The sequence below is a fragment of the Canis lupus genome, chromosome 7 (genome assembly GCF_011100685.1).
Source record: "Canis lupus familiaris isolate Mischka breed German Shepherd chromosome 7, alternate assembly UU_Cfam_GSD_1.0, whole genome shotgun sequence".
Lineage (NCBI taxonomy): Eukaryota > Metazoa > Chordata > Mammalia > Carnivora > Canidae > Canis > Canis lupus.
In genome coordinates this window covers 74,842,671-74,870,370 of record NC_049228.1, presented here as the reverse complement: position 1 = coordinate 74,870,370, position 27,700 = coordinate 74,842,671, and the positions used below count along the sequence as shown (strand labels likewise).

At 43.6% G+C, this 27,700-nt stretch overlaps 1 protein-coding gene across 1 annotated transcript; it reads right to left on the bottom strand.

Annotated features, from left to right (window-relative positions):
* On the bottom strand, positions 1-27,252 carry RAB12 (RAB12, member RAS oncogene family). Its single transcript, XM_038543836.1, has 6 exons — positions 26,751-27,252; positions 10,417-10,477; positions 4,160-4,298; positions 2,999-3,088; positions 2,431-2,535; positions 1-1,216 (listed from the first exon to the last, which is right to left on the bottom strand). The coding sequence occupies exons 1-6, from the start codon at positions 27,250-27,252 to the stop codon at positions 1,103-1,105; spliced, it is 1,011 nt and encodes a 336-aa protein (XP_038399764.1). The 3' UTR covers positions 1-1,102.
* Positions 27,253-27,700: the final 448 nt, after the last annotated feature.

The following is a 27,700-nucleotide window of genomic DNA, read 5'->3' as shown; positions in this document are numbered from 1 at the left end:
TGTCATTCATAAATACAAAATTTTATTTGCACTTCATTAGTGTAGAAAGACCACAATGCTTTTCATATCACAACACTCAAGACACGCCAAGTTATTCAAATACATAATTACTTATTTACCTTGACTAAACAAAACAGTGCAGTTTAATAAAAGATATACCAAAGATAGAGTTCACAAATTCATTATCAGACCAAAAAAAAAAAAAAAATTCTTTTGAACACAGTCTAGGCTTAATAGGAATAAGCTTCGCCGTAAAGGGGAGAAGTTTTATCATTACAAAGGTATAGAATGTTTAGGTAAATACGTATGTTCTTTGATATAGTAAAATGTATCTCTTTAAAATTCCTTTAAACAGGATTTGTTTAGGACAGCAGCGTTGTTTTAAAATCTTCTTCTATAGTCTCAAAAACACTTCTTTCTTTATTGAATCTTTGCAGTTCTTAAAAGCACAGGGTTATGTCCATCAGGAAACCATGAGAGAGATTCTGCGGCCTTAGGACCAAGTCAAACCCCAACCCTCTAACTAGCAGTATTCTACGGTGACACTGACATTAATAAATAACCTTCAAAGACGGCTGTGAACGGAGCTTTGCTTTGTGGCAGAAATACTCCCATACTTCAGAGATGCTACGTCTGGGGAAATGTCTTGTAAATAAAGAAAAAGCACTTATGACAGCTTTATTTTTTTTCCCAAAAAGTCTTTAGTTTTACAAATTTTCTTTAAAACGGTAAGCAAAGCACCACTTTCTTTCTTATCAGAATGTCTCCGGTCCTCATACTATAATTAACGAGGACAATTATTTATTTCAAGAAACATTATACCTTTCATTTCTCCCATTCTTCATATTAGAAGTACTATGTTTCCCAGTGTATGTACAACAGATGCTGGGATAATGAATGAAATATAATTTGGAGGGAAATATGGAATTTATAACCAAAACTTACCCAGGATTGCATATTTGCATATTTACAAGTTAGTGTAGAGCTCTGACTTGGATTACAAAGTGCGAAAGGAAATCGTCAAAATGATTGTATTGTAGTGCAGAAGAGAACATTTTCCCCTTTCCAGGAATCATTTCCACTTTGTCTCCAAAGTAGCAAATTAACAGCATCGAACGTGTGGTCTTGGTGGAGGCAGTTCTGGTGGAATCTCGGGTTCTGGTTGTAACGAGAGGATACTATTGGACAACTCATTCCTTAAAATATCCAGAGGCATCTTAAGGACAAAGGAAAAAAGACAAACACATTTATTTAACCACGCGTTGTAGGTGTAAGTGCTCTGCAGACCACACATGGGAGCAAAGGAGTTTCACATAAAGATCTCCAATCATCGACGTTGAATTAGATGCTCAAATATGAAGCAACAAAAATTAAAACCAGATTCAGGGTATTTTGTGTCACGCACAAACACTGGCCAGTCCTCAACATACTGCATGGTAAAAGAAACCGGATGGATCTACCTCATAAACATGTATTTTCATAGAACCTTATGATAATGGAAATCTAATGTATTAATACAGGGAAAAAATGGTTCTGCACCCTCAGGGGTAGCATCACTAAGGGAAGAAATAACTTCTCTTAACAATTATATAAACAATCCTTTTATTTATTTATTTTTAAAAGATTTTATTTATTTATTCATGAGAGACACACAGAGAGAGAGAGAGGCAGAGACATAGGCAGAGGGAGAAGCAGGCTCCATGCAGGGAGCCCGAAGTGGGACTCGATCCTGGAACTCTGGGATCACACCCTGGGCGGAAGGCAGGTGCTCAACCGCTGAGCCGCCCAGGAATCCCCTAAACAATCCTTTTATTAGGAGCTTCTGAATTATGTTTGGATTAGCAGATTATATGTAGTAACAACATAAACCCAAGGAAAGTTCTTTTTAAAAAATCTTTGAATTTAAGCCTATAAATGTTTGAAGAAACTGCTGTTCGACGATGCTGTCTAGCAATTTTCCTGCAACTTCGTGTCCCGGAAAGGCCTAGGGAATGGAATCAGGCCCCACAGGAAGCACTGCACTGAGGGTGAGGCAGGGGCTCCCACCTCACTGAGACACCTGCATGCTCCCCCCAGGTCCCCACGGTCTGTATCTATCTTAATTATTGTGGGAAAATGGGGAAAAAAACCAAAAGCAAATGTCAAACAAACAAGGCCTGTTGTTATACCTGCTCCAGTCACTTCCCGCAACCATCTTTAGGGCTCAGCAAATCTATTGGACACCAACTGTGGACACGGAGACGCCCTGGGCGGGACACGGTGGTCACCACAGCTGGAGGCCTCCGGCCACCGTAACCATCTCACCTGCTTCTTCACCGCCGCTGAGTGAGTACCTTGCTTCTCTTTCTAAGGAAAACATTCTCAACCAAAGCATCATGAAGGGAACAACAGGTTTCAAATGAGACAGCTGACTGCTGTTAATTGTTTTACCTTTTTCAGAATGTCATCGACAAGCTTCAGAAAGATCTCGTCCACATTGAAGTTATCCTTGGCACTGGCTTCACAGAACCGCATCCCGGTTATCTGCTGCGCGAACTGAGAACACAGATTCACATTTTCCATGTGGCCTGCCATGCAGTGGTGCGTGCGGCCAGGTGGCCTGTGACTGGGGGAATCACAGCGTTCTGCGCTCTGGCTTTATGGGAGGGCGCCAGGTTTTCAAAGCCCCGTTTACGCTCAAGGAGTTCGATTCTCCACGGAAGGGTGCAATACCAGAGCACAAGTCATGAAAGCAATTTTACGGATTAAAGAACGTTTCTCTGTAGAAAATGTTGGGTTAGAGAACAATGTAGTATATACTGATGCAGACACTGCGCTCCCCGCCCCCCATCTCGAAATGATCTTTAAAACTCCCTGCTCCTTTAAATCCAAACAAATGAGAAGGATGTGACTGTATAATTATTTCACAATTAAAAAAACCATTTACTTAAAAAAATCTACGACCTGCTAACCGCACAGCGTGTGGGCAGTGATGTCCCCTTCTCCCCATTTCTCTCACCTTTTCACCTTGCTGCCTGGTGATCTCTCGGTCAGTTTCACAGTCCAACTTATTTCCAACTAAGAGAAGTTCTGCATCTTCTGAAGCATACTGTGGAATTTTAAAAGAAGCTGCATTTCAAAGGTGGGCAGTGTCATATACTGACAGAAAACGTAAACAAGTCTGCTGCTTTGCGATCATTGTGCGTTCATCCACTCCCCCAGTCTCTGGGCAGTGGCCCTGTCCCCGGCCCTGTCCCAGGTGGGATCGACTCAGGTGGGGTCGGAGACTGTCCTCATGGGGCTTAGGGCTTTAGAAAGTGATGTGCTTGCTAGCAGGCATTATGAACCACAACACTCTGAGCCTCTGATGATAATTTCTAAGAATCTTCCAGAGCAAATGATTTACAAGACAGGCAAAGCCCTGTACTTAAAATGGCCATCAACTGAAGAAAGTCCAACAGAATAGATGGAGAACGAAATAAGTTACCGTACATAAAAAGAATGCAGCCATTCAGAAAAACCCAAACCACCTATGCTTTGGAAGAACATTAATAGGCTGGCATGATAGGATATTCAGTGAAACAAGCAGGCTGCAGAACTACATGGAATATGGATTCAATTCAGTTTTTCAGAATGGCAGAGCGATACATTTTTTTTTTTGCGATACATTTTTAAATTTATTTTTGTGCCTGATTTTCCAAATTTTTCTATCATGACAAGATTATCATTAATCTTATGATCAGAAAAAAGCTAGGTTTCTAAGTTCTAAAAAATATATATAGGTACAGTAGGATCTCTCTTTAAAAACACTAAACTCTCTTGAATAACTCATTGAATTTTTGGGGGTATTCTAAACAACTACTTGAGACAGGCTGCAGAAAAAGACACCTGGATGGTATGACCTTGGCCAAGTACTCAGGGATCTCGGTCTCTTTCTCAGCATGGCATGTGGGGAGCAGAACAGTGCCCGCCTGATGAAGCCTGGTGTGGACTGGGCAGGGGAAGTACTAGAGAAACTCACAAAAAGGTAAAAAGCAAGAGTCAAATATGAAAAGGGGGAGAGCATTTGATCTCAAGACCTCAGCAGATTCACAAACTGAGTACCTAACAGGGCCCTGATGCTTGAGGCCTTTCTGTCTATGTGATTAATATAGGTCTCACAGGAAAAGGCAACACCTACCTTATCAATCATCTTCATCCATTTTGGCAAATCATCAAAAGTCTCCTTCTTAGTGATATCATATACTAGTATGATCCCCTTGGCACTTCTGTAATAAGCTGAGGTAATGCTGTTGAATCTCTCCTGACCTGCTGTGTCCCTACGAAATAGCAGCAAAAATCAGCTCCCAAATAAGAACCAGAGGGGGCAACTCCACCTTCCAATGTGAACAGGAGTGGAGGCCCCGCCCTGCCCCCCTGCAGGCTGATTCTAGTCACATCCATGCATATGCATCAGTATTAGTGGGGGTAGGGGGGTGAGAGGTAGTTTTTCTGAGTTACATTCAGACAAAAACAGTCCCAATTTCTCTCAAGATTTTGAAAATAAGAGAATAATGTGTAGAATGATGAAATTTAACACCATCTACAAAATTTTTTTTTTTAAAGTAACCTCTATGCCCCATGTGGGGCTCAAACTCACAATCCTGAGATCGAGAGTCACATGTCTTATCAACTGAGACAGCCAGGCGCCCCTACAAACTCTCTTTTAACCGACATCAATGGTTATATCTGATTTTTTAAGATGATGACCAAGACTCGCTTGCTAATGAAAAATACTATAAAATCAGTCTCATTATTTTCTTAAGTCTTTCTAAAACAGAAGAGGGGTCAAAGGGGAAGGTAGGACAGACCAGATAGTTTTGCAAATACGATGAAGTTCAATATTATCTGACTACTTTAAAAGCCAGAAGCTGTATTTATTCTCCAGGCTGAAGTCGATCATTTCAACGTGAAGAATGATGTAAGCTTATACTAATAGTGTACAGCAGCTGGCTAAGACATATTTTCTCCATCTAATAAGCCAAGAAACTGCTGAAACCCATCATGTATTTATGAATGAGCTCAATGGAGCAGGGCTTCTTATCTGTAGATAAATTTCTTTAAAGATGATCCGTAATTTAGCTCTTCCCACAGAACCCGAACTCAACAGCATGCTCCCCCTAGGGCCACCTGAGACAGGTGGGTCAAGCAGGCAGGAACATTGCCAGGGGGCAATGCGGTGAACAGATAGGGTTCTTCCTGAAAGGCCAGTCAGGGCCTCCAATGATGAGGGCATGTGGGTTTCCGCGGAGTGGAGAGAATGTGTACCTTTTCCCAAATGCATTTGACCAAAGACTACTTCTCTTGAGGTGCACTTTGTGGGACTGTATCCCTAAAATACCCTTCCCTTCAGCAATGATGATATCACTGAGCTTGCCACCAAATTAGTTCACATTAGTGATGCCTGTTGTTATGCCAAATAAACACAAAAGCTTGTTGGCAAATTCATTTTCACATAAAACAAAGCCATTTGGATATAAGGATCCCCTGCTGCTTTTGACTATAACGCCCAGGAGGGCTGAGACCAGTCTGTTTCTGTCCAGCAGGGTCCAGCAGGGTGCCCAGCCCACAGCGTGCTGCCATTAAGCATGTCCCGAACAAAAGTTTACATGTTTAAAATGTGGCAGTTGATGCCACTTTAAGGCAAAATAAACTTTATTTTTTGATCTAGAAATGCCATCTAGATAGATGGGAACTGAATTCTTCAAGATTCCTAAAAAACCTCAAAGACCACACTAATGGGCACTGCACCTTCAAGGTTAGTGAGAAGGAACTGATGCAGATACCATTTCATTTACACAAGGAATCAATGGATAAAATTGTTTCTGGAATCCTAGGCATACAGGAGTGTAACTAATACTTTTTTTGGGGAGATGGAGAGAGGCAGAGGGCGAGGGAAGACAGATTTTAAAGCAGGCTCCATGTCCAGCATGGAACTTGATGCTGGGCTTGATCCCACAACCCTGAGATCATGACCTGAGTTGAAATCAAGAGTCGGACATTTAACTGACTTAGCCAACCAGGTGCCCCTATAATTACTTTTGCATCAATAAAGAGTTAAATCTTTCAGAGCATGGTTTCCCACTCTATCACAAGTTATGGCTTGATCAAATTAGGATCTGATCAAATATTTTTAATGTCTTAAAAATATGCTGTGCTGTTTTGATACTGTTAAGAAACAATATCTCATTTCTTTAAAAAGTAAAAAAAAACCCCTACATTTTACTACTCTGAAATCTTTGGTGAGCATAATACTTTAATAGTTTAATAGAATAAGCCTTTATTCTAAGCAACTTTAATCTGGCTATTTAGCATAACTCAACTGACATTAATTTCTGCACATATTCAAAGAATTAGAATCTAGACACTGGGGGTTCCAACATAGTGAGATTAGAGATAAGGTTTTTTTTTTTTTTTTTTTGAGATAACGGTTTTTTATTTTTATTTTTAAATGCTTTTATTTATTTAAATGTGGTAAGAAGACCTGCCATGAAATCTTTCTTTTAACAGAGTTTTGGATGTAACAGAGTATTGTTATGTAAGGCACAATGTCTTACAGCACATTTCAAAAGTGTTAAAAAGCCAACAGTTGAAGAACAGGGAGAGTAAAAGGCATTTCTGATAGAGCTAAAAACACCTGTTGCCTGGGTGGCACAGCCAGGAATCTTAGAAACATTAAGAAATCAGCTGTCTCTGCTGGCTTTCACTCAGACAACAGAAGACGACAAGACCTCAAAAGGCAAAATCTGAGGGATTCTAACACAAATAAGCCAGCAAGTTCAGTTTACAAAAACATTAACCAGCCAGTTAAGGAAACATTAACCAGTTTGCCACTCCCATGTCAAGTCATTCCTTAAATTCCACCTTTTTGTGTCTGGCTCTGAAGGCTTGAGATAGGAAAGCATCTTCCTTTAAGAAACTGACTATTCCTTATTTCCAAAATATGTGGGTTGTGCAAATATGCTGTCTAGTCCTCTGAAGCTCCTTTCCTTGATTTATTTCCCTAATAAATAATCTGCTACCACATACAAAGAACAGGGAAATGAAATGCAGACACAGTTCAACAAGTATTTATTACAGATCTCCTATGTGTCAGCAGCATAAAAGTGCCACCCAAGTTCCTACTTCTCAAAAAATGAGATGCTAAGAAGACACCAATGCACTGATGATGCTTCTTTCTGGGAAGGTGCAGAATCCTAATATTTCCCTTCTTTATCTCCATAAATATGAGTTTTCACTGTCATGATAAAGAGACCATTCCTAGAGATTTGTAGGGTAGTAATGGCAGCTAAACTGTCATTTCCTGCAGCTGGAATAAGAGGTGATTATTTCTCTCTTTGCTTTTTGTGCAAATTGAAAAATTCCTGCAATTCTGTTTCCCCAGTTTTGTAATATGACCATGCTTTGAAAATTCAAAGATTCTTACTTGCATTTAATATATCCACTTAAAGATGTCATTATTAATTTTCTGTGTATGAAATCCAAGCAGAGAATGAAAAATAAGCCTGATGTTGGCATAAGAACCAAATCTCCTACAGGGAAGACTGGCATGGTGGACGGGACAATATATGACACATGTTAATTCCCTGTGTTTAATCTGTAGGACCGCATCTGAATGTCATTTCATGAAGCTATATTCTAGTTGACGCACTTTGTTTTAGCTACACTTACATAAAGGTCTTACACACATACGTGAAGAAAGAGATGAGAAAGTGGTCCTTTTTTTCTGACCACAGATAATCCAGGGACTGAAAAAAATGTGGCCATGATATAAAATGTAGCATAAACGTGTGACAATGCCATCTACAGCTTATGGTACCTTAAACTTTCAGGAACCTCTGGTTAATATTTTCTCATATTGGCTATATCCAGAAATCATCAAGAAAAAAAATGCATTTCTTCTAATCAGATCTCTGTGAAAGCCAACTGGGAATGTTCATGGATTGACATTCTAGAAAATCAGAGCACAGCTATTATTAGCAGAGCAAGGCCGCTGAGGCTCTTTGAAGAACCCTCTCCAACTACACAGGCTCCTCCTGGGCCCTCAACTGTGATGGCAAAGTGGTGACAACACTCCCCCAACAAAGCAGACCATGACAGCAACAGCACAGGCGAGGCTTCTGACTCTGAAAGGAGTCATGTATTAAATAGTGAACTGTGATTCCCATATTTGCTATCTACTGTGTAACAGTAAATGAAGGAAATTTAATCCTTTACATAAAACACCTCGGATGGCACCAATCTTACTTTGAGTATTGTGTGATTAACAAGTGGTGGGCATTTTGGGGACATGTCATTCACTGTTGAAAACACCTTTGGGAAAACTTCAGTCCCTCCTTTCTCACTGAATCACTGGGATGCTCCCTGTGGAAAACGTGTCATCAACCTTTCAATACATTCACTGAATCTTGTTTTTCTCCCTCAGTTGTGTTCTTTGGAAGAGTCAAGGATGGGAGTTAGGAGGAGGAGTTAGGTGGGGAATGTGTTTACAACCAAGAGAAATATGGTTTCGGAGTGTCCTGTGTATTTCCTGGAACTGTACCAGCACACTTTTCCCCACAGGGTGGGATTCACAGGTGAGCCCTTTCAGATAAGATTCAAAGGCTCTGTCCTGAGATTCCAGAAGTATCCAATGTCACTGGCCCAGACAGCCTTAATGGGCTGAGTTCCAGGGAGCCACAGGACATCTGGACAGACTTTTTATAGGTTGGATTACTGTTGCCTGAGATGAAACCTGAAGTATGAAGACAGTAATTAAGGTATGTCTGCTTAGACAGGCCATGATGTCATCACTTAGACACTGCTGTCACTCACTAAGCAAGCTCCACAGGCGTTCTAATACTAGCTCTATCCCCCTGTGTTCAATAATCTCCTTCAGAGAGTATCTCACCCACAGGTGCTAGACAGAGGTGAAGTACCTCAGATGATCCTTTTATTTATTTTTAAAAGATTTATTTATTTATTCATGAGACACACACAGAGAGAGGCAGAGACATAGGCAGAGACACAGGCAGCGGGAGAAGCAGGCTCCCTGCAGGGAGCCCGATGTGGGACTTGATCCCGGAACTCCAGGACCACAACCCAAGCCAAAGGTAGACACTCAACTGCTGAGCCACCCAGGCATCTCCCAGATGATCCTTTTAAAGACTCTTTACCTTAGAGAGCTTATAATCAGAAACAACAGCTCATGTGAGAGATACTTTGTCATCACTTCCAGAGTTCAAAAAAATGGGCAGCAACACCAAAGTTTGTGGGCTTTCCAATTAAGGGCTAATAAAATGAACACCCATTTTTTTGGGCCATCATGTATTTGGGCTAGACTGTTAATGTTTCATAATCAAACCAAAAGCCCAAACTCCCAACCCCAAAAGTCCTCACAGTGGGTTATACAGTCGCAGGTGACCAAATGAAGACATTACCTCAGACACCTCCGGGAGGCAGCAATGCCGGCTGGGCTGCAGCTGTGCCCCACACGGGGGCACGGGTGAAGAATGAAGGCATGGCACTAACACTCAAGCATTAGGTGACCGATGATGCCACAGATGAGGCAGCAAGTAACGCAGATGAAAGCAAACACACACATGGTGGACAGACACTCAGAGCTGAGGTGGACCTGCAGAGGAGTTAGTAGGCTGAGTACACAGTAGCAGGGAGGTGAAGAACAGAGGGCATTCTCTGAGCCCCTCGGTGGTGCCACGGTTAAACCAGCACCACATCTGCTCTGCACCCCGCAGGTCGTTTCCCAGTGCCCCTGGTGGGCCCCTGGGAGCCCACAGAAAGCTCCTGGTGCCACGCAGCTACCACATGGCTGGTTTAGCTGCTCTTGGTCATGATGTGAGAAGGGCGCTTCTCTTCAGAAAGCGGCCCTGGATTGATTCATTCCCAGTTGGTACAAGTGGGGCTTACATCATGTGGCATGAGCCACGCGTCCAGCGGGAGCATGTGCATCCCACAGTGATGCTCCCACTGAGCCCCCCCGGGCAGCCCCCACTGTCTCTGGGTGATCTGCCTCGAAACTGCACAGATCTGGTTTGGAACGTGATGGAATTTTTTTTTTTTTTGCATACTAGCCGACAAAAATCACTTTAAAAATGTGCAGACAAGCATTTGAGCAATCATCTTAGTGATGACAATTTTGCTAGTATGTCAAATGATTTGAAAAGAGGCATCAAGGCTCCAAATTATTAAAGTGACATTCTCCTTTCACCACTCCCCACGTGCAAATGAAGTATGAAACAGGTAGACTTCCTAAATTTTCTCACTGTTCATTTTACTTAAAGATGAGCAAAGGAGAGGAAAGGTAGGAGAGGCAAGCCAGCTTGAACAGTTAATTTTATCAGACAGGCGTACAGACTGTGAACATACATGGTGGTTACTGTGTGTAGATCCCCCACTTACCAGATCTGTAATCTGATTTTCTTTCCTCTTAGCTCTACAGTCTTGATTTTAAAGTCAACACCTGCAAATAAAGCAAATGAAAGTGAAGCAAAAAAGATGCAATTTGCTATAAAAAAAATCCTATCTGTACGTTTTGTATCATCAACAGAAAAACAAAAAATGTGGTATTACTAAGTCCCAAAAGGAAAAGCAGAAGTCCATTAATACCTGTAACGTGGTCTATACTTCCACACAGACTGTATGAAGTCAACCTAGGTTATATTTTACCCCAAACTATCTACGTAGCATTTGCTAATCGTAATATAATTTATTACTACCACAAGTTTAACATAAAAGCCATTTAAAAATTGCGTTTGATAATTACATTAAAAATGGAATGGCTTTAAAAGAATGATATATTGGGGAAAATTCTTACAAAAAATGCTGGAAACTTAATCTTGATTTCAGACAGCCTTAGTCTGAATTTAGAAATTACTGTATTAAATTCTATAGCATCCACAAAAAATTTAGTTAATATATAAACATGACTTCTTTATTACATTGTCAATAGCGTGGAACAAGAATTATTTCTAAAAAACTTACACAAGTTAACCTAACCAATTTTACTTTTTATTCATTTTAATACTGAGCAAACCATCATGTATCACTCACTGTCCCTTCCTTTTTTTTTTTTTTCCACTGTCCCTTCCTAATCAAGCCCTTAAGCCTTCAGAGAATTTTTCTTTTCTTTTTTTTTTTTTTTTTTAAGATCTATTTATTTATGATAGACACAGAGAGAGAGAGAGAGGCAGAGACACAGGCAGAGTGAGAAGCAGGCTCCATGCCGGGATCCCGGGACTCCAGGATCATGCCCTGGGGCAAAGGCAGGCGCCAAACCGCTGAGCCCAGGGATCCCCCTTCAGATAATCTTTTTTTTTTTATTTTTTTATTTTTTTAAAAGATTTTATTTATTTATTCATGAGAATGCACAGAGAGGAGAGAGAGAGAGAGAGAGGCAGAGACGCAGGCAGAGGGAGAAGCAGGCTCCATGCACCGGGAGCCCGACGTGGGACTCGATCCCGGGTCTCCAGGATTGCGCCCTGGGCCAAAGGCAGGCGCCAAATCGCTGCGCCACCCAGGGATCCCCCTTCAGAGAATTTCTTAAACCAAATTTCCATTTGTGTATGTTACCTTATATGGGTCTCGATTATAGAAAGCTTGTAGATTTCAAAACAATGTTTTTCACACAATTTTCGCAACAAACCAAAGGGATGCTGACTGAATTTGAGAGTTAGAGACATTCCTTACGGGAACCACTTGGGCCTGCTCCTTGGGACCCAGGGTCACAATACTGCCGGGCCTCTGCCAGGCACCTCTGCCAGGCAGGGCCCGAGTCCGTCGGTGAGCGCTGTGCGCCACCCAGCGGGTAAGGACCCCGCTCTCTGGTTCTCCATCTCGGCATCTGAGGCAGCACTGCAAAGCCAGAGGATGTTCTTGAGGTGAAGCGCAAGACATGTGACTTTTATAATTAGCAACACACCGCAGACACCACTGCAACACCGAAAGACGTGTTTACAACTCGGGGCAGCAGGGCAGGGGGGCGGCCGCCAGCTCTTGGCCTGTACAACACAGAGAAGTTGCAGGAATGGAAACGGTCACAGGAGAACAAAGCTAGAGAGTACCCTATGTTTTAATTCTTAATCTCTTACACCAGGCATAATTTCAAATGTCACTGAGCGAAAGCTGGTTAATTCAATTTCACTTTCAGTTCTGGAAAGGATCTGCTCTTCAAAGTCAAATGATACTCTAAACCAGCCTTGAAAAAGGAAGCGTCTGTGGGCTACCAATATCCTCAGAGTTCCCGAATGACTCAATCATAGGGAAGCACATAACTTAAAGTGATATTCTACAAGGCACAAAAAACAGCCTGGAGAGATTTGTTACATCTTTATTTTATTTTATTTATTTTTATTATTTATATTTATTATTTTTATTATTATATGAGAGACACAGAGAGGCAGAGACACAGGCAGAGGGAGAAGCAGGCTCCATGCAGGGAGCCTGACATGGGACTCGATCCTAGATCTCCAGGATCACACCCTGGGCTGAAGGCAGCGTTAAACCTCTGAGCCACTCCAGCTGCCCATGTCTTGATTTTAAACAGGCACAGCTTAAAGACCAAACGCGGTCCTTCCGATATTAGCTGAAGTTAGGGCCTCCCCCTGTTGCTCTGCAAGGGCAAACTACAAATCAAATTCCTATTTTTGTCATGACTACTATTTTGTTTCTCAGTTACTCTGAGGTTTTTTTGTTTTTAGGTTTCAGTAAAGGGGGCTGTGACTTTTGTAAAATTTGTCACAGTGGCTGCTACTGTCAAAAAGAACTGGCAGGTGATCCCTCTTTTGTGAGCTCTGCTCAGGGTCAACTAGAGGAATCCCTTGAAGCAGGCAGTGCCAAAATTTTGTTTACATTGTTTTCTCTCAAGAATTGTTCTGAGCCCTGGGTAACATTGACATTTTCACAATATTGTGATGTTACCCAGGGCAATTTACACATTTAATGCAATCCCTACCAAAATACCATGGACTTTCTTCACAGAGTTGGAACAAATCATCTTAAGATTTGTGTGGAATCAGAAAAGACCCCGAATAGCCAGGGGAATATTAAAACCATAGCTGGGGGCATTACAATGCCAGATTTCAGGTTGTACTACAAAGCTGTGGTCATCAAGACAATGTGGTACTGGCACAAAAACAGACACATAGGTCAATGGAACAGAATAGAAAATACAGAAATGGGCCCTCAACTTTATGGTCAACTAATATTCGACAAAGCAGGAAAGATTATCTACTGGAAAAAAGACAGTCTCTTCAATAAATGGTGCTGGGAAAATTGGACATCCACATGCAGAAGAATGAAACTAGACCATTCTCTTGCACCAGACCAAAGATAGACTCAAAATGGATGAAAGATTTAAATGTGAGACAAGATTCCATCAAAATCCTAGAGAAGAACGCAGGCAACACCCTTTTTGAACTCGGCCACAGCAACTTCTTGCAAGATACATCCATGAAGGCAAGAGAAACAAAAGCAAAAATGAATTATTGGGACTTCATCAAGATAAGAAGCTTCTGCACAGCAGAAGAAACAGTCAACAAAACTACAAGACAACCTACAGAATGGGAGAAGATATTTGCAAATGATGTATCAAATAAAGGGCTAGTTTCCAAGATCTATAAAGAATTTATTAAACTCAACAGCAAAGAAACAAACAACCCAATCATGAAATGGGCAAAAGAGATGAACAGAAATTTCACAGAGGAAGACACAGACACGGCCAAGAAGCACATGAGAAAATGCCCCGCATCTCTGGTCATCAGGGAAATACAAATCAAAACCACAATGAGATCCCACCTCACACCAGTGAGAATGGTGCAAATTAACAAGACAGGAAACAACGAATGTTGGAGAGGATGTGGAGAAAGGGGAACCCTCTTACACTGCTGATGGGAATGTGAACTGGTTCAGCCACTCTGGGAAACTGTGGGGAGGTTCCTCAGAGAGTTAAAAATAGAACTACCCTACGACCCAGCAATTGCACTGCTGGGGATTTACCCCAAAGATACAGATGCAGTGAAACGGCAGGACACCTGCACCCCGATGTTTATAGCAGCAATGTCCACAATAGCCAAACTGTGGAAGGAGCCTTGGTGTCCATCAAAAGATGAATGGATAAAGATGTGATCTATGTATACAATGGAATATTACTCAGCCATTATTATTATTATTATTATTATTATTATTAAATATTTTATTTATTTATTCATGAGAGAGACAGAGAGAGAGAGGGAGAGAGAGGCAGAGACACAGACAGAGGGAGAAGCAGGCTCCATGCAGGGAGCCTGATGTGGGACTCGATCCCAGGTCTCCATCTCCAGTATCAGGCCCTGGGCTGAAGGCGGCGCTAGACTGCTGAGCCACCCGGGCTGCCCTTACTCAGCCATTAGAAACGACAAATACTCACCATTTGCTTTGACGTGGATGGAACTGGAGGGTATTATGCTGAGTGAAGTAAGTCAGTCAGAGAAGGACAAACATTATATGGTTTCATTCATTCAGGGAATATAAAAAATAGTGAAAGGGAATAAAGGGAAAGGAGTGAAAATATCAGTGAGGGTGACAAAACATGAAAGACTCCTAACTCTGGGAAATGAACAAGGGGTAGTGGAAAGGGAGGTGGGTGGGGGTGACTGGGTGATGGGCACTGAGGGGGGCACTTGGAGGGATGAGCACTGGGTGTTATGCTAAATGTTGGCAAATTGAACTCCAATAAAAAAAAAATAAAAAAAAAAAGACTTGTTCTGAGCCTGAATACGTCAGACGCTCTTTTTCAACCTACTTGAACAACTTCTGCAGCTTTTAAGGATCCTATACCAGGACTCTTTTGTAACCACAAAATCTAATGAATAAAAAGTAACAGCTAAGAGTGTTAGTGTTCAAAATCAGGAAACAAGAGGTAATGTTATCACCTTTTGATTGTAAATACGTTACTAATTTTAACAGGAAAACAAAACAAAGATTAAGAATCTGGGGAGCCAAGATGAAGACTGTCTGGTTTCAGTGATATTCATTACATCTTTACTAACAACAGAAAAATACCCAGTGGTGAAATCTAAAATTTCACAAAAGAACCCATTAAGATAGCTCTCTCTCTTGAATGCAGTATCTCTTCCCACATTGAACCACCACTCAGTGGCTTATAAGGACTAGAAACTGACTCCAATTAATGGCTTGCAAACACTGGCTTGTAACAGTCTACAACTAAATGTTTCTAAAAACCTTCTTACATGAAATAATAATAAAAAAATCTCTCGATGTTGTCTATTTTAAGAATTAGCAGGTCATAAAAGTTACAACGATCCTTAATAGAAGGTAGTAAGTCCTCAATAACCTCAGATATTCAGTGGATCCCTTTTAGGAAAAGTCAGCACAGAGCTGGCCCAGAGAAGGAGCTGCTAGGACCAATGTCTACGAACAGGTAAGGGGCAGAAAGAGTGGCATCTCTACTTCCCGCCCTTGTTGAAAAACTGAAAACCCAGTTTTCTCCAGGTAATGTGACCAGTGGAGGCAGTCAGCCCTACCATGAGTTGATGGGGACAATCCCTGCTCTTAAAGGGCTTAGTCATACTGACCTAAATCAACACCCCATGCAGTTGGCAAAGAAGTGTCTTTCTTTGCTGGTCTCTCTTCTTAGAGAACCTCCTTGTCTGCCCAGAAACCTTTTACATCCCACTTGATTCCCCATCTGAACCTTTCTGCCTGCCCCACAGTCCTATCTGTGCACTCTGTTCTCAGACCTGCACTCTCTCGGATCTCCTATCACATCATTCCTTCTTTGTTGCTTGGTGTCTCCCCTGAGGACGGTCATCTCTGACTCCCTATAGCCCAGGACACTGCCTGGTACACACTAGCAACTTGGTAAATCTGATCAATGAAAGACACCCCCTCTTCAAATCCTGGACATGTAAGGAAAATGCTATTTTTGGAAAAATTAAGGAATTCAGGACTGATTCATAAAAACAAAACAGGGCAACAAAACTCATGCAAAACACTTTAGTAGAAAGGAAAGGCAGATGTTCTGAGTGACGGGTGCCGGGCACATAGATGTCGCCCTAGAAATGGAATATTTCATTTCCCCTACAATTCCAATTGTTGATGGTAAATCCTTAAAGGATAGGGCAGTCCTAATAATATATACTCATATCCTCTCCCTGCATTCGCTCATCCCAGGGGAGTATTATGGTAATAGTTCATTCAGTCATGTAGATGGGAAGTGGTCCACTAAGTGAATCATTCTGGCAACAGGAGCTTACCTTTCTTTAAGCTTACTAAGGCTATGAAAGTCTTTCAAAAAATATTTTAATCAGAAAGGACACAATTCACAGGGCTAAAATTCCTGTATCAATGGGCACAGATGGTTCTGTTTGAGTTACCATGTGTTCCTGATCTTACTTTTCTTTAATAACAATGATGGTGGACATCTGTCAAGCCCTCCGTGCTGACTTGGGATCCTATAGCAGCCCAATGAGGTGGGCATTAGTATCCTCATTTTACAGAGGGAGACACCAGTGTAGGCAGAGGACAAGGTATCTGCTTTAAGGTCATATCACATGCTGGCTGAGTGCCAGACCCAGATCCAAATTTATAACACTGGCCGCAATGAAAACTGGTTATAATAAGAGTCATATGCATGGAAAAAAGGGAAAGGTGTGAAATGTTCTGTAAATGACCCAGAACCACCCTAATCGAGCTGTTAAAGAACAAAGCTGAACTTTGCACTTGGCCTTCTTTGTATTTATCTTTCATAAATCTTTGCAATGGCATAAAGAATTGGCATACTTAGTGCTGATAAGATTTCTAAGTTCCCCTTAAGGCAAAACATTTCTAAAACATTACCATATTTCTTTCTGCCAGGCCATAAGAAGTTACAAAAATGGAAGTGGCAAAAATAAACAGAAGCTTCTTTCTTCACATTCCTTTCCAGCAAAAAGCTAAACAAATAAAAGCAAGATTAACAGCATGATCCACACCTATGATTACAGCCCAATGGTCTTCTCCCTTTTTTCTTCTTTGCCTATCTCCCCTATACCCGCAAGATCTTATTTTCTTTTACTTCATACTTTTTGGAGGTTGAAAGATTTCATAGTCTTTGAAATAAATTGTTTCAATTCAAAAATGGTTGTGATGTTACTGCCACTTTAATAATAACTATCTTAAGTTAATACAGTAGCTTTTCTTCCAAGGATATAGATTTTATATGGAGTCATCCAATTTTAGACATGGTATTTCTACTAAGGGAGAAGATTTCCGGCATTTTCACTGAGTTGAGAGTGAGAAAATAAATTAAGAAAAGAGTCAAAGTCACATAGAGGTAAATTTAACATTGGAAAACGAGTCACTCAAATGTGGGGCCAGTCTTCTGCCCAAATGCCACCTACCAGAAGAGAGAGTACAACAGAAGTCCCACAGGAAAGCACCATATAAAGAAGTCAACGCAACAGAAACCAAGTGCTCTGATTGCAAAATATTCAGTGGTAGATACTATTATTAAAATATGACGGTACCTGGCCTGAAAGAGATGCTATGACATTATAAATGCTCATCAGGGGATGCCAGGGTGGCTCAGGGTGATCCCGGGGTCCTGGGAACAAGTCCTGCATCAGGCTCCCTGTGGAGAGCCTGCTTCTCCCTCTGCCTCTCTCTCTGCCTCTCATGAATACATAAAATCTTAAAAAAAGAAAAAAAAAACCACTCATCAGGCCTGAGGACATGAAATCTCTATCCTATCAGTAAGATCTGCCTCTTTCATCCCAAGCTGGACAGGCCACCATGCGAGCAAGTAGAGACCACCCGGTGTCTCCCCATCCCTGACACATGCAGCACATGGAAATAGCCTCACACTCGACTGGACAAAGACAGGGGTACCATAAACACCACGAAGCAGGGAGGAGTCTGAGGTGACCGACTTCGAAAGACGGGCAGGGAGGGGAAGCAAGTGGGCCCCACAGAGCCCATCAGGATGGGCAGGCAGCTGCGTTTTCATGAAGTATATACACTTAAGAAAGAATTTCACGGGGGGGGGGGGGGGGTGTTCCCTTCATAATAAAAAGATTAACAACTCTTTTATGCTGTTTACTATGCTTCAGGCACTATTCTAAGGGCTTTACGTCCATTAATTCACTGCAGTGTGTCCTCTTAACAATTTTATGAGGTAGGTATTGTTGTCCCATTCTACAGATGAAAACACTGAGGTCAGGGGCTACTACCTGCCCAGAGTCACGAAGCTGTGTTAGGGCATGAATTTGAACCCGGTGAATGGTGCCAGGCTGTGCTCCTCCAGCCCCACTGGGCAGCCTCCTCTGTTGATGAGAAAAGGAGGGGACAGCTGGAAGGTTATAAACATCACTTTAATATTAGTTTTGCATAGTTAGAGAAATATTTTTAAAAAGTAAGAGGGGGGCACCTGCGTGGGCTCAGACAGTTAATGATCCTGGGGTCCTGGGATTGAACCCCACGTTGGGCTCTGCTCGGCGAGGAGCCTGCTTCTCCCTCTCCTTGCTCTCTCAAATAAATAAATAAAATCTTAAAAAAACAAGTAAGAGTGAAGTTCACGGCTTCTTGGACAGACAGTTCCTGCAGCAGCAAGACTTCCTCTGCTTCCTGGTTACAGGCAGACAGACCCCTCTCTGAAAAGGCAGAGTTAACTTCCCTTTGGTCACAAGAGGAAAAGCATATTGAGTGAGGGGAGGAGAATCTGGGGGAAGAAACTCCAAAACCTAGATGATCGAGAGAAAATATTACAGAAAATATCAGTAATATTTTCTTCTTATGAAAAAAAATTAACTTGACTACTAATATTGGGTTCATAAAAGTGCAGGGACTGGGATCCCTGGGTGGCGCAGCGGTTTGGCGCTTGCCTTTGGCCCAGGGCGCAATCCTGGAGATCTGGGATCGAATGCCACGTCTGGGATCGAATCCCGGTGCATGGAGCCTGCTTCTTCCTCTGCCCCTCTCTCTCTCTCTCTCTGACTATCATAAATAAATTTAAAAAAATTAAAAAAAAAAGTGCAGGGACTGTCAAAAGTATTTTGCACTTTACCCAGGTCATGTGTTTACATTTCCCTTTTTAAAGATCTGCTTATTTGTTTTAGAGTGAGCATGTGTGCGTGTGCAGGGAGGGCAGAAGGAGAGGACAAGAATCTTAAGCAGGCTCCCTGCAAAACATGGGGCCCTATGTGGGGCTCGAGCCCATGACCCTGAGATCATGACCTGAGCTGAAACCAAGAGTCGAATGCTTAACTGACTGAGCCACCCAGGTGCCCCTACGTTTCCATTTTCACATTCACCTATATATTTCACTATGTATCTCTAAAGGATAAAGATTCATTTTGGAGCGTTCCAGAGTTTTTGCATCTATGGTATGAATGAGGAGAGAACACAATTGATGTTTATAATTTTCTCTTTCAGGCCAGGTACCTAAGATATTTCATCTCCATTTATTCCTGTAGCCTGAGATACGAAAAGCATGGAAGCCCCCTACTTCTTTCTTTCCATGAAAGAGGAAAATGAAATTAAGCTGCTCACTTAAAGACACACCCACACGTCGTGGTAGGGCAGATCCAGGGACCCTGCATCTACCTCTGAAATCCATTCCTTCCACCTGTCACACCGCTGGGGTGAGGGCAGAAGGGCATGTAGGAGGAGGAGTGGCCAGGGAGAAGGCAAAGTGCTTTGCTTTAGAAGTGAAAATTTGGTTGTAGGTGTGGTTCCTTAACAGTCAGGCCTGGGGAGGGAGAGGAAGCAGGTGAACACGAAGGCTCTTCACAGAAGCCGGTCCCTTCACTGGGGTCCTGAATGCTAAATTATGGTTGGGAAAGCTAGGAGAATTTTATTCGTCAGCTACTTCCACCATAGGCCTGCCTGGTGTGGAGTTGCAGGCCATTATTTGGTTTTGTTAACTCAGAAGGCATTACGTAAGCACCAGAAACCAAACAACGGAGGCTGTCGGATTTTGGGGGGAAGAGGTTTTCAATGGAATATAGTGTTCTGTTAGGGCTGCACTGTGTTTTTGGGTTTTGAAGGATAAGGAGTTTTTGAAAAACCTAATCACATTCAACTAAGGGCACTATTTTAGGTCTGTAGCTTTGGTTTTTCCAAATGTAAAAGGTGTGCGACAAAAGGAGAAAAATCAATTTCTTCCTCTGTTCACTATAGCAATATAGCATTTTACCTCTTTTCTAACATTTTATTGTGGCCATCTCCATGACTCCCTCCCTTGCCCTTCTGAAAAGGACAAGCCAGGTAAGGAGGTGTTAGCTTTGTGCCCTACGAGATGGCTAGTGGAATGGTATCTTACATAAATACAACAGCCTGATAATACCTGCAGGAAGGACTCACTATATAAAGCTACATTTTCTTTACAAATGCCAACAAATGCTTAATGAGAACAATGTATCTGGCACTCGAGGCTGCAGAATAATTTGGACTTAGCAGTTCTCAGAGGAGCCTACTCTGCCTTCTGAAGCCAGTTCTAAGATCTGCTAGCAGATTGCTCCTGGCGGATTCCACGGAGCTGGAGGGAGAGAGGCAATCTCTAAGAATCTGGATCTTTATCATGCATAATGAAACCTTTCTTCTTCCGTGCAGCACAGTGACAGAAAGGCTGAATGCACTTAAGCCAGGTCTTTAAATAGATTTTTATTCAACTTAAACAACAGACGGCAACTACATTTCCATACTTTCTTTGAAAGCTGACTATTCCGCAAGAAGGGACGTGCTCTGCACAAGCCTATCCGTTTGCACCAAGTTCATTAAATAAATCAAGCTAATGACAATACATAGCATCTGCTGTTTTAAAAACGAAATGTTAACCATTCGCATCTGTTCCTTTCACACTCACATCTCCCTGAGTCATCGTGTTACATCATTCTGGCAGGGCAGTGAGACAGCACTGGAGAGGTTCGGCACTGGGCTCTTGGGGTGGGAATTCTGGACTACTCTCCCTAATTCTCTTTTAAGTGAAACACTTAGGCAGATCAGCCATGGCATGGAAGACTGCATAGGAGCAAACAAGACCAAAATAAAATACACAATTTAGAATTTTCATCCAGAATTAGATGCTCCTTCTGGGTTTTCCAGTAAAAATGTCTGACCTGTTTCCAGAACGAAGCACAAGCAGTTGGCTTCCCCTGACAGCGGTTCCACTGCTTCCAGGTAAAGCTGACCAGACTTGTGGGCTGCATTTCATCCAGCATGGCCCCTAATACTCAAGGCCAACCCACAGAAAACCGTTTCTGCGGGGGACTGACATTCAGCTGTGACTGAAATACAGTCACCTACCTGCACCACTAAGTTCCCTGCCCATGGCACAGGGGTCCTCAGTGTGCCTTCAGCTTAACTCTGGACTCAAAAGGGATGAGTCCAGCAAAGAGAACACAAGGACTATGGCCAGCACCTCAGTGAAGACAGGGCTTCAGTAAAGAACCATCACCCATGACCAGACACTCAGGGGCCAGCTTGTAGAGTCTAATGCATTGATGCACAATGAGAAAAATGAAGAGTGGTAAGGTTCTCAGGACTACATTCAAAGAACTTTTTAATTCTGATAGTCCTTCCTACTTTTTTTTTTTTTTGTCTACTTCTTTTTTTGAAAAGTTGGTGACAGACTTTCAAAAATGTCTTTAGTTGCAAAATAAAATAAACTGGCAATCCTAGGTTGGGATCCTAGTGCTGGGGGAAATTTTTACTGCCCAGGAAAATCAGAATTCTAGTCTAGACTGCCTTCCTCCTACTTTTCCTTATTCATATATGTAGAATTTTGGATAATTTTAATGAATATGCAAAAGGCCAAAGATGCTTTAAAATGGCTATTTAGGTAAGAAATCCAGTTCTTAGAGCATATTTTGAAATCCCAGAAGGCAAGCGATGAGTGATGACAGTGGCATAAAGAAGTCAATTTCACTGACACTGTAGATCAATGACATCACAGGCCTGCAGGGGGACTAGATTCCATTAAGTTGTGAAGGACTCTGGTGTTTGATTCTGAGTCAGAATTTTCACAAATCAAAGTAACTTTAAATCTCAGAGTAAGCTAAGGAACAAACAGAAAGAACTCACTTGTAGCCCTGGCCCTGACCACTAGCTGACCAGCTGTGTCACAGTGGGTAAGCTGCTTACGTCTCTGAACCTTCGCTCACTCATCTGTAAAATGGGAATAATTTTCAGGATTGCTATGAGGATCAGTGTCCCTTTTGCTGGCACATTTTAAATATTCAATAAATAGTAGCTACTGCTAAAAGAATGTTATATTTGTATGCACAGACCACTAAAATACTTCTCTAAAGACACAAGCCAGTTGGTGACAGAGCCTAAATCACAAGCCCCAGTTCCTCCTCTCACTCTAGTGCTTTTTCTAGAATGTAATGCTGCCGGTGTGGGGGTGAAAGTTGGTGCTACCTGGTAAAACCATTTTAATTCAAACAAAGTTAACAGCTAGAAATAAAAGAGGCTGAGAAATGTAAATTTTGTAAGTTTTCTTGTATGTTAGATAGTTGTAAAGTTCTATAGCATAACTAATTTGTTTCCATTTCTTAAACTTCTAAAAACTGCTCCAATACTTTTTTTTAAGTAATATATATATCCAGTGTGAGGCTCAAACTCAGGACCCTGAGATCAAGAGTCATACGCTCTTAAACTGAGCCAGCCAGGTGAGCTTGCCCTTGTACTTTTCAAAGGACCTGTCAAATTACGCTAATTATATCAGCGTAATTATTCCATGGATACAAAATCCCACTTGAAAATACCACCCCATCTAGACAATTTCCATTGCATAGGTCAATTAGTGAATAGTCTTTTAAAAAAATTTTATTTAAACAAAATTTTTTTTAAGTAAATACAGTCTTTTTAGCTTTTCATATCCTGGTGAATTTTGTGTTTTAAATCAAATCAATTTCTAATTTGATAAAAAACACACAAAAAAAGTCAACATTTTGCTCATTTATAATTTCACAAAGTTCTTTATCTCAAATCTCTTTAAGTTTCCACTATAATCTTTTAGAGAAAGTTCAAGTGAGACTGATCCTCTACAAAAAAGCACTCACTGGAGCCACTCTTCTAACCTCTGAATTACATGAGGCCGTCACTTCAGTGACCCACCTGGGTTGGCACATGCTCAGATTCCTCCCTGCCACGCTGTGGGGCCTGGGGTACTTTCCAGACTCTGCTGGCCTGAGCAGCACACATCTGCAAGCCCAGACAGGGAAAGGCAAAGTCCGCTGTGGAAGAGAATCTTTCTCTATGTGGATCCAACTGTACTACCTGAAAAACTGGCCTCAGGAGGACAATCGGCCTGAGCTAACTGCTCAGCCGGTAGGCATTCAGGTGAGGCAACCCCAATCCTATACCACACCCAACACTGTTTTTAAATACCATTTTTATAAAGGAACTTGGGGAATGAGTTTATCTTTACAGCATTCCAATTAGGAGGGAGCCTTCCAGACAACAAGCCCTCTTCCTACTCCCCCCATTGGAGGGGCTTCCACTGCATTCCTCAAAAATTCCGTACACATCTCCAACACTGCTCTTACCAACACAGGTCATCCTGCTCCCCAGAGGTTCTGAGCCACTTCTGGACAGAGACCACATGTTCTTTACCACTGAATCTTTGGTGGATAGCATAGTACCTCACACCCCGTAGGTGCTCAATAAATGATCTGACAGCTAGAAGGAAAAAGCAACTGTGAGGCAGAGATGGAAGGGGGACTACTTAGGTTTCCTGAAGGGTCTTAATACTGTGGATCAGACCAGAGGTGATCAACTTTCTCTGAACGTCCCACAATTAATAAACACTTACCAGCCAAGTACTATCTAGGCTATGCCTGGAAGAAATAAAAATGAGCAAGGCAAAAACCCAATCACAAGGAACCCCACAGTGGTGGCAGTGTGGGAGATATGTGAAGTGTATATATTTATGTTTGCCAAAAGGACAGAGAACCAAACTGCCTGGTCTCCTTGCCTCCTGTTTCTTCATCATTCCCAAATAAATATCCTATGTAATCCTGCCAAATTAGCTTCACTGTCTCCATGCCAATGCTATATTCAGAGGCCTTTCCAGATCCAGTTGCTATGGATAAGGTCCATGCTCCTTAGCACGGCAGTCAAGGTCTTAAAAGCCTTATTCCCAACGTCTACTAATGAGTCTTTCCCAGAATGTGGCTATGAGATTGAGATTTATACTAAGAAATATATATATTTGGACTTTGTCCCCATTCCAGTCCCAGAGCTCCTAGAACCTTTGGAATTTTCTAGGGAGAAAATTATAAAGGTGACCTTTGGAATGCCCCCCAGATCACCAAAAGATGGGGCCTTGTCAACAGAAGAACCAACTAAGTGATTGGAGGGTCTGAATTTTTGTCCCCCGCCCCAAGGAGGGTAAAGGGGCCGGACATTGACTCTTATCACAAATGGCCAATGGTTTAACCATGCCTATGTAATGAAGCCTCTATAAAATCCCAAAGGGCAAGTTTAGAGCTCGGGGGCTGGTGAACACGCAGCATTTGGGGAGAGCATCATGCTCGGAGATCACGGAAACACTGGGCCCCTTCCTGAATTACATCCGTTTATAATTACCTGGTAATCTAGTAAGTAGATTTCTCTGAGTTCTGCCAACTGTTCTGACAAATTAATCAAACCTAAGGAGGTGGTTTGTGGGAACCTCTGATCTACAGCAGGCCAATCAGAAGCACAAGTGAAAACCTGCAGTTGCAATTGGCTCTGAAGGGGGGGGGGGCGGGTAGGAGTAGTTCCGTACAACTGACCTCTTAGAGTCTGCTTAGAAAGCCCTTCTTCACTGTTCTTTCCCACTCTAAAGTACATCTTTGCCCATCTCCTAATCCCCTCCGCCCACCTAACCTCTCATTTCTTTACCTATCAGTGCTTGTGCTAATTTTTATCATGCAGTACAACAATATTATCCCTCATTTTTATAATATATTAAGTGTGCAGCTATAAAACTGATACTTCTGAATTGCTTTAACTCTACTTACATCAGGTACTAAAAAGTACAATGTAAACCTCATGTTTTTGTTTTTTTTTTTGTTTGTAAACCTCATTTGATCGTTAGTAACTTCCTATCCTCTATATGATCCAAGACTGGATATTAAAACAGGTATAGGTATGCTACTCAATTATGATAGCATGGTCCCAAGGGCATCACTTTAAAAACAAAGGATACAGAGAATGCAAGTATGTCCCAAATAGTCTATTCCAAAAAAGGACCAAGGGAAACACTTCTCAATGGCAAAACAAAAAAGACAATATGAAATCAGGGTTTAATTTTCCAACGAGACACTGGAAATGTATACTGATCTGTCACATGACGTTTAAAAAACAATTCTTGGGCAGCCCAGGTGGTCCAGGGCGTGATCCTGGAGACCCAGGATCGAGTCCCACGTCGGGCTCCCTGCATGGAGCCTGCTTCTCCCTCTGTGTATGTCTCTGCCCTCTCTGTGTCTCTCATGAATAAATAAATAAAATCTTAAAAAAAAATAAAAATAAAAATCAATTCTTTCCCAAATTGTACTGCCTTGACTACCACTGGTTACAGTGCTAAATATGTGTACAAGTACATGGCAAGATAATTCTGTATTTCAAATTTAAATACTACTCAAGGTTTCTTGGACCTCTTTGGGGAAATCCTTTACTGACCATCACTGAAGGTGACTGCCCTTTACTTTGAAGACCTACCTCATCTATGTGGTTCCCCTAGCTCTGACAGCTTTAAGGGGTTTTCCATCGAAAAAACTATGACCCACACCAACGTGACAAACCTCAATTCCAAGTCCTGAAATCTGACTTCATTAAAAAAACTTCCCCTGCAGTTTCAATTTTAGATCCTGAGGACAAAATGCTTTCTGACCTGGAGAGCTACTGTATTTATTTACTCCATTGCCGTACTTCACCCATCCAGGTGATTCTGGAAGACTCCTCCCCCCATTTCAGCAAGTCCAGGGTTATTTGAGGTCATGGACAAATACAGCTGAAGTCCCTCTGACCCTCACTGACAGTTAAAACGAGGAATTTAGTGTAGTTTTAGTCTTAATAGTCTCCATAGAGCCTCCACAGGGAATTTCAAACTTCATTATTTCAGCGCATCAGAAAAGTGAGCTCAAAATCAGCAGAATAAGCCCTGGTTCTCAAGCACCGGAATTCTCCACACATGACCCACTTTGGCCATCTGGGCGGGCGCACAGCTGCAACTTCACTACGCCGCCCGCCTGCTTCCCCCCTCGCAGCACCCCTTTTCTTGGGTGAGTAACCTAAAGGCCAGGAGCTTCCCGTGGCCTCTCACACCGTCCCCGAAGGCTGAACGGGACCAATGCATCACCCTCATCTCATGACCGCCCTTGCACGGTGCGAAAGGGGACGCTGGCTCGACACCCAGCGGGGATCAGGGACTGGGAGGGGCGCGAGGGGCTTGAGCCGCGGACGACAGAGGCCGGGAGGCCCCAGGGACAAGTCTGCGTGGGGACCACACGAACATCTCGGTCTGGCTTTAGGAAAGGATCAGGGACGTCCCCTGGGGCCGCCCCTCCCCCTAAAATTCACGGAGAGGCCCGTCCGCCCCGAATGCAAGGCCGCCCGGCAGGGGGTGCGGGGGGGGGGGCTCGCAGGCGAGGAGAGGACCGAGGGCACGGCCCCGGGCACCGCCGGCCCAGGACACCGCGGGAGGGCAGCGCCGGCGGCGGCGGGGCGGGGGGGGGGGGGGGTTGGGTCCGGCACGGCCGCGGCGCCCTTACCCACGGTGGACTTGCAGGCCTCGCAGAAGGTGTCGTCGGTGAAGCGCTCCATCAGGCTGGTCTTGCCCACGCCTCGGGAGCCGATGATGATGACCTGCAGCTTGAAGTCGGCCGGCCTGGGGGGCTGCTTCCTCCGGCGAGCCTGGCCGCCCGACAGCGCCGGGGAGCCCGCGCCCAGGCCGCCGCCGCCCCCCGCCCGCCTCTGCAGCGCGGCGCCCGGATCCATGCACGCATACGGCTCCCGCTCGGCCCGCCGCCCGCCGCCGCGCGCCCCGGGCCCCGGCGCCCCCTCGGCCTCCGCCGCGCGCCGGGGGTCGGCCCCGGGCTCGGCGTCCGCCCGCTCGAGCGGCCCCGGCGGCCCGGCGGCTCCGCGCTGAGGCTGCGCCTCCGGCCGGCTGCCCGCGCCCGCGCCCGCGTCCCCGCCGCCGCCGCCGCCGCCGCTGCCGCCGCCGCCGGGAGAGGAGGAAGGGAAGCAGCTACTTCGCAGCAGCGGCAGCAGCATCCCGGACGAGGAGGGGCAGGAAGCGCAGGCGCGGGGCGGGCGGGGCGGGCGGGGCCGCGGGAGGCGCGCGGGGCGGGCGGCCGGGTGCTCGCGCGCCCCCTGCCGGCGGGAGGACCGCGCGCGCGGCGCTCCCCGCCCGCACCGCCGGCGCCTGTGCGCGCACCTCGTCCTTGCTCTCTTGCCGCCGCTCCGCTGGCCCCTCTCCCCTGTCTCTTTTCTTTTCTTGTAACTTCTCTTCCCTCTGCACCCTCCCGCCTTTTCCTTCTTCACTCCTCTTTTACCCTCTTTCACTAAGCGCAGTCCCCAAGCACCACCACAGTTTATGACCCGTCGCTCCCCCAAACCTGTTGCATCATCGCTCAAGATCACAATCTCGCAAATCACTGTTGCAAACCCAAAATGTGGCTGGGACGGTCGCAGGCCCCCGAGCCAGGCCTTCTCCGTCACA

Coding starts and splice junctions, on each gene's coding strand:
- RAB12 (XM_038543836.1), bottom strand. CDS start 27,252: ATGCTGCTGCCGCTGCTGCGAAGTAGCTGCTTCCCTTCCTCCTCTCCC. Junction 4,299..10,416: donor AAAATCAGATTACAGATCTG/GTAAGTGGGGGA, acceptor GCTATTTCGTAG/GGACACAGCAGGTCAGGAGA. Junction 3,089..4,159: donor GGATGAAGATGATTGATAAG/GTAGGTGTTGCC, acceptor AAAATTCCACAG/TATGCTTCAGAAGATGCAGA.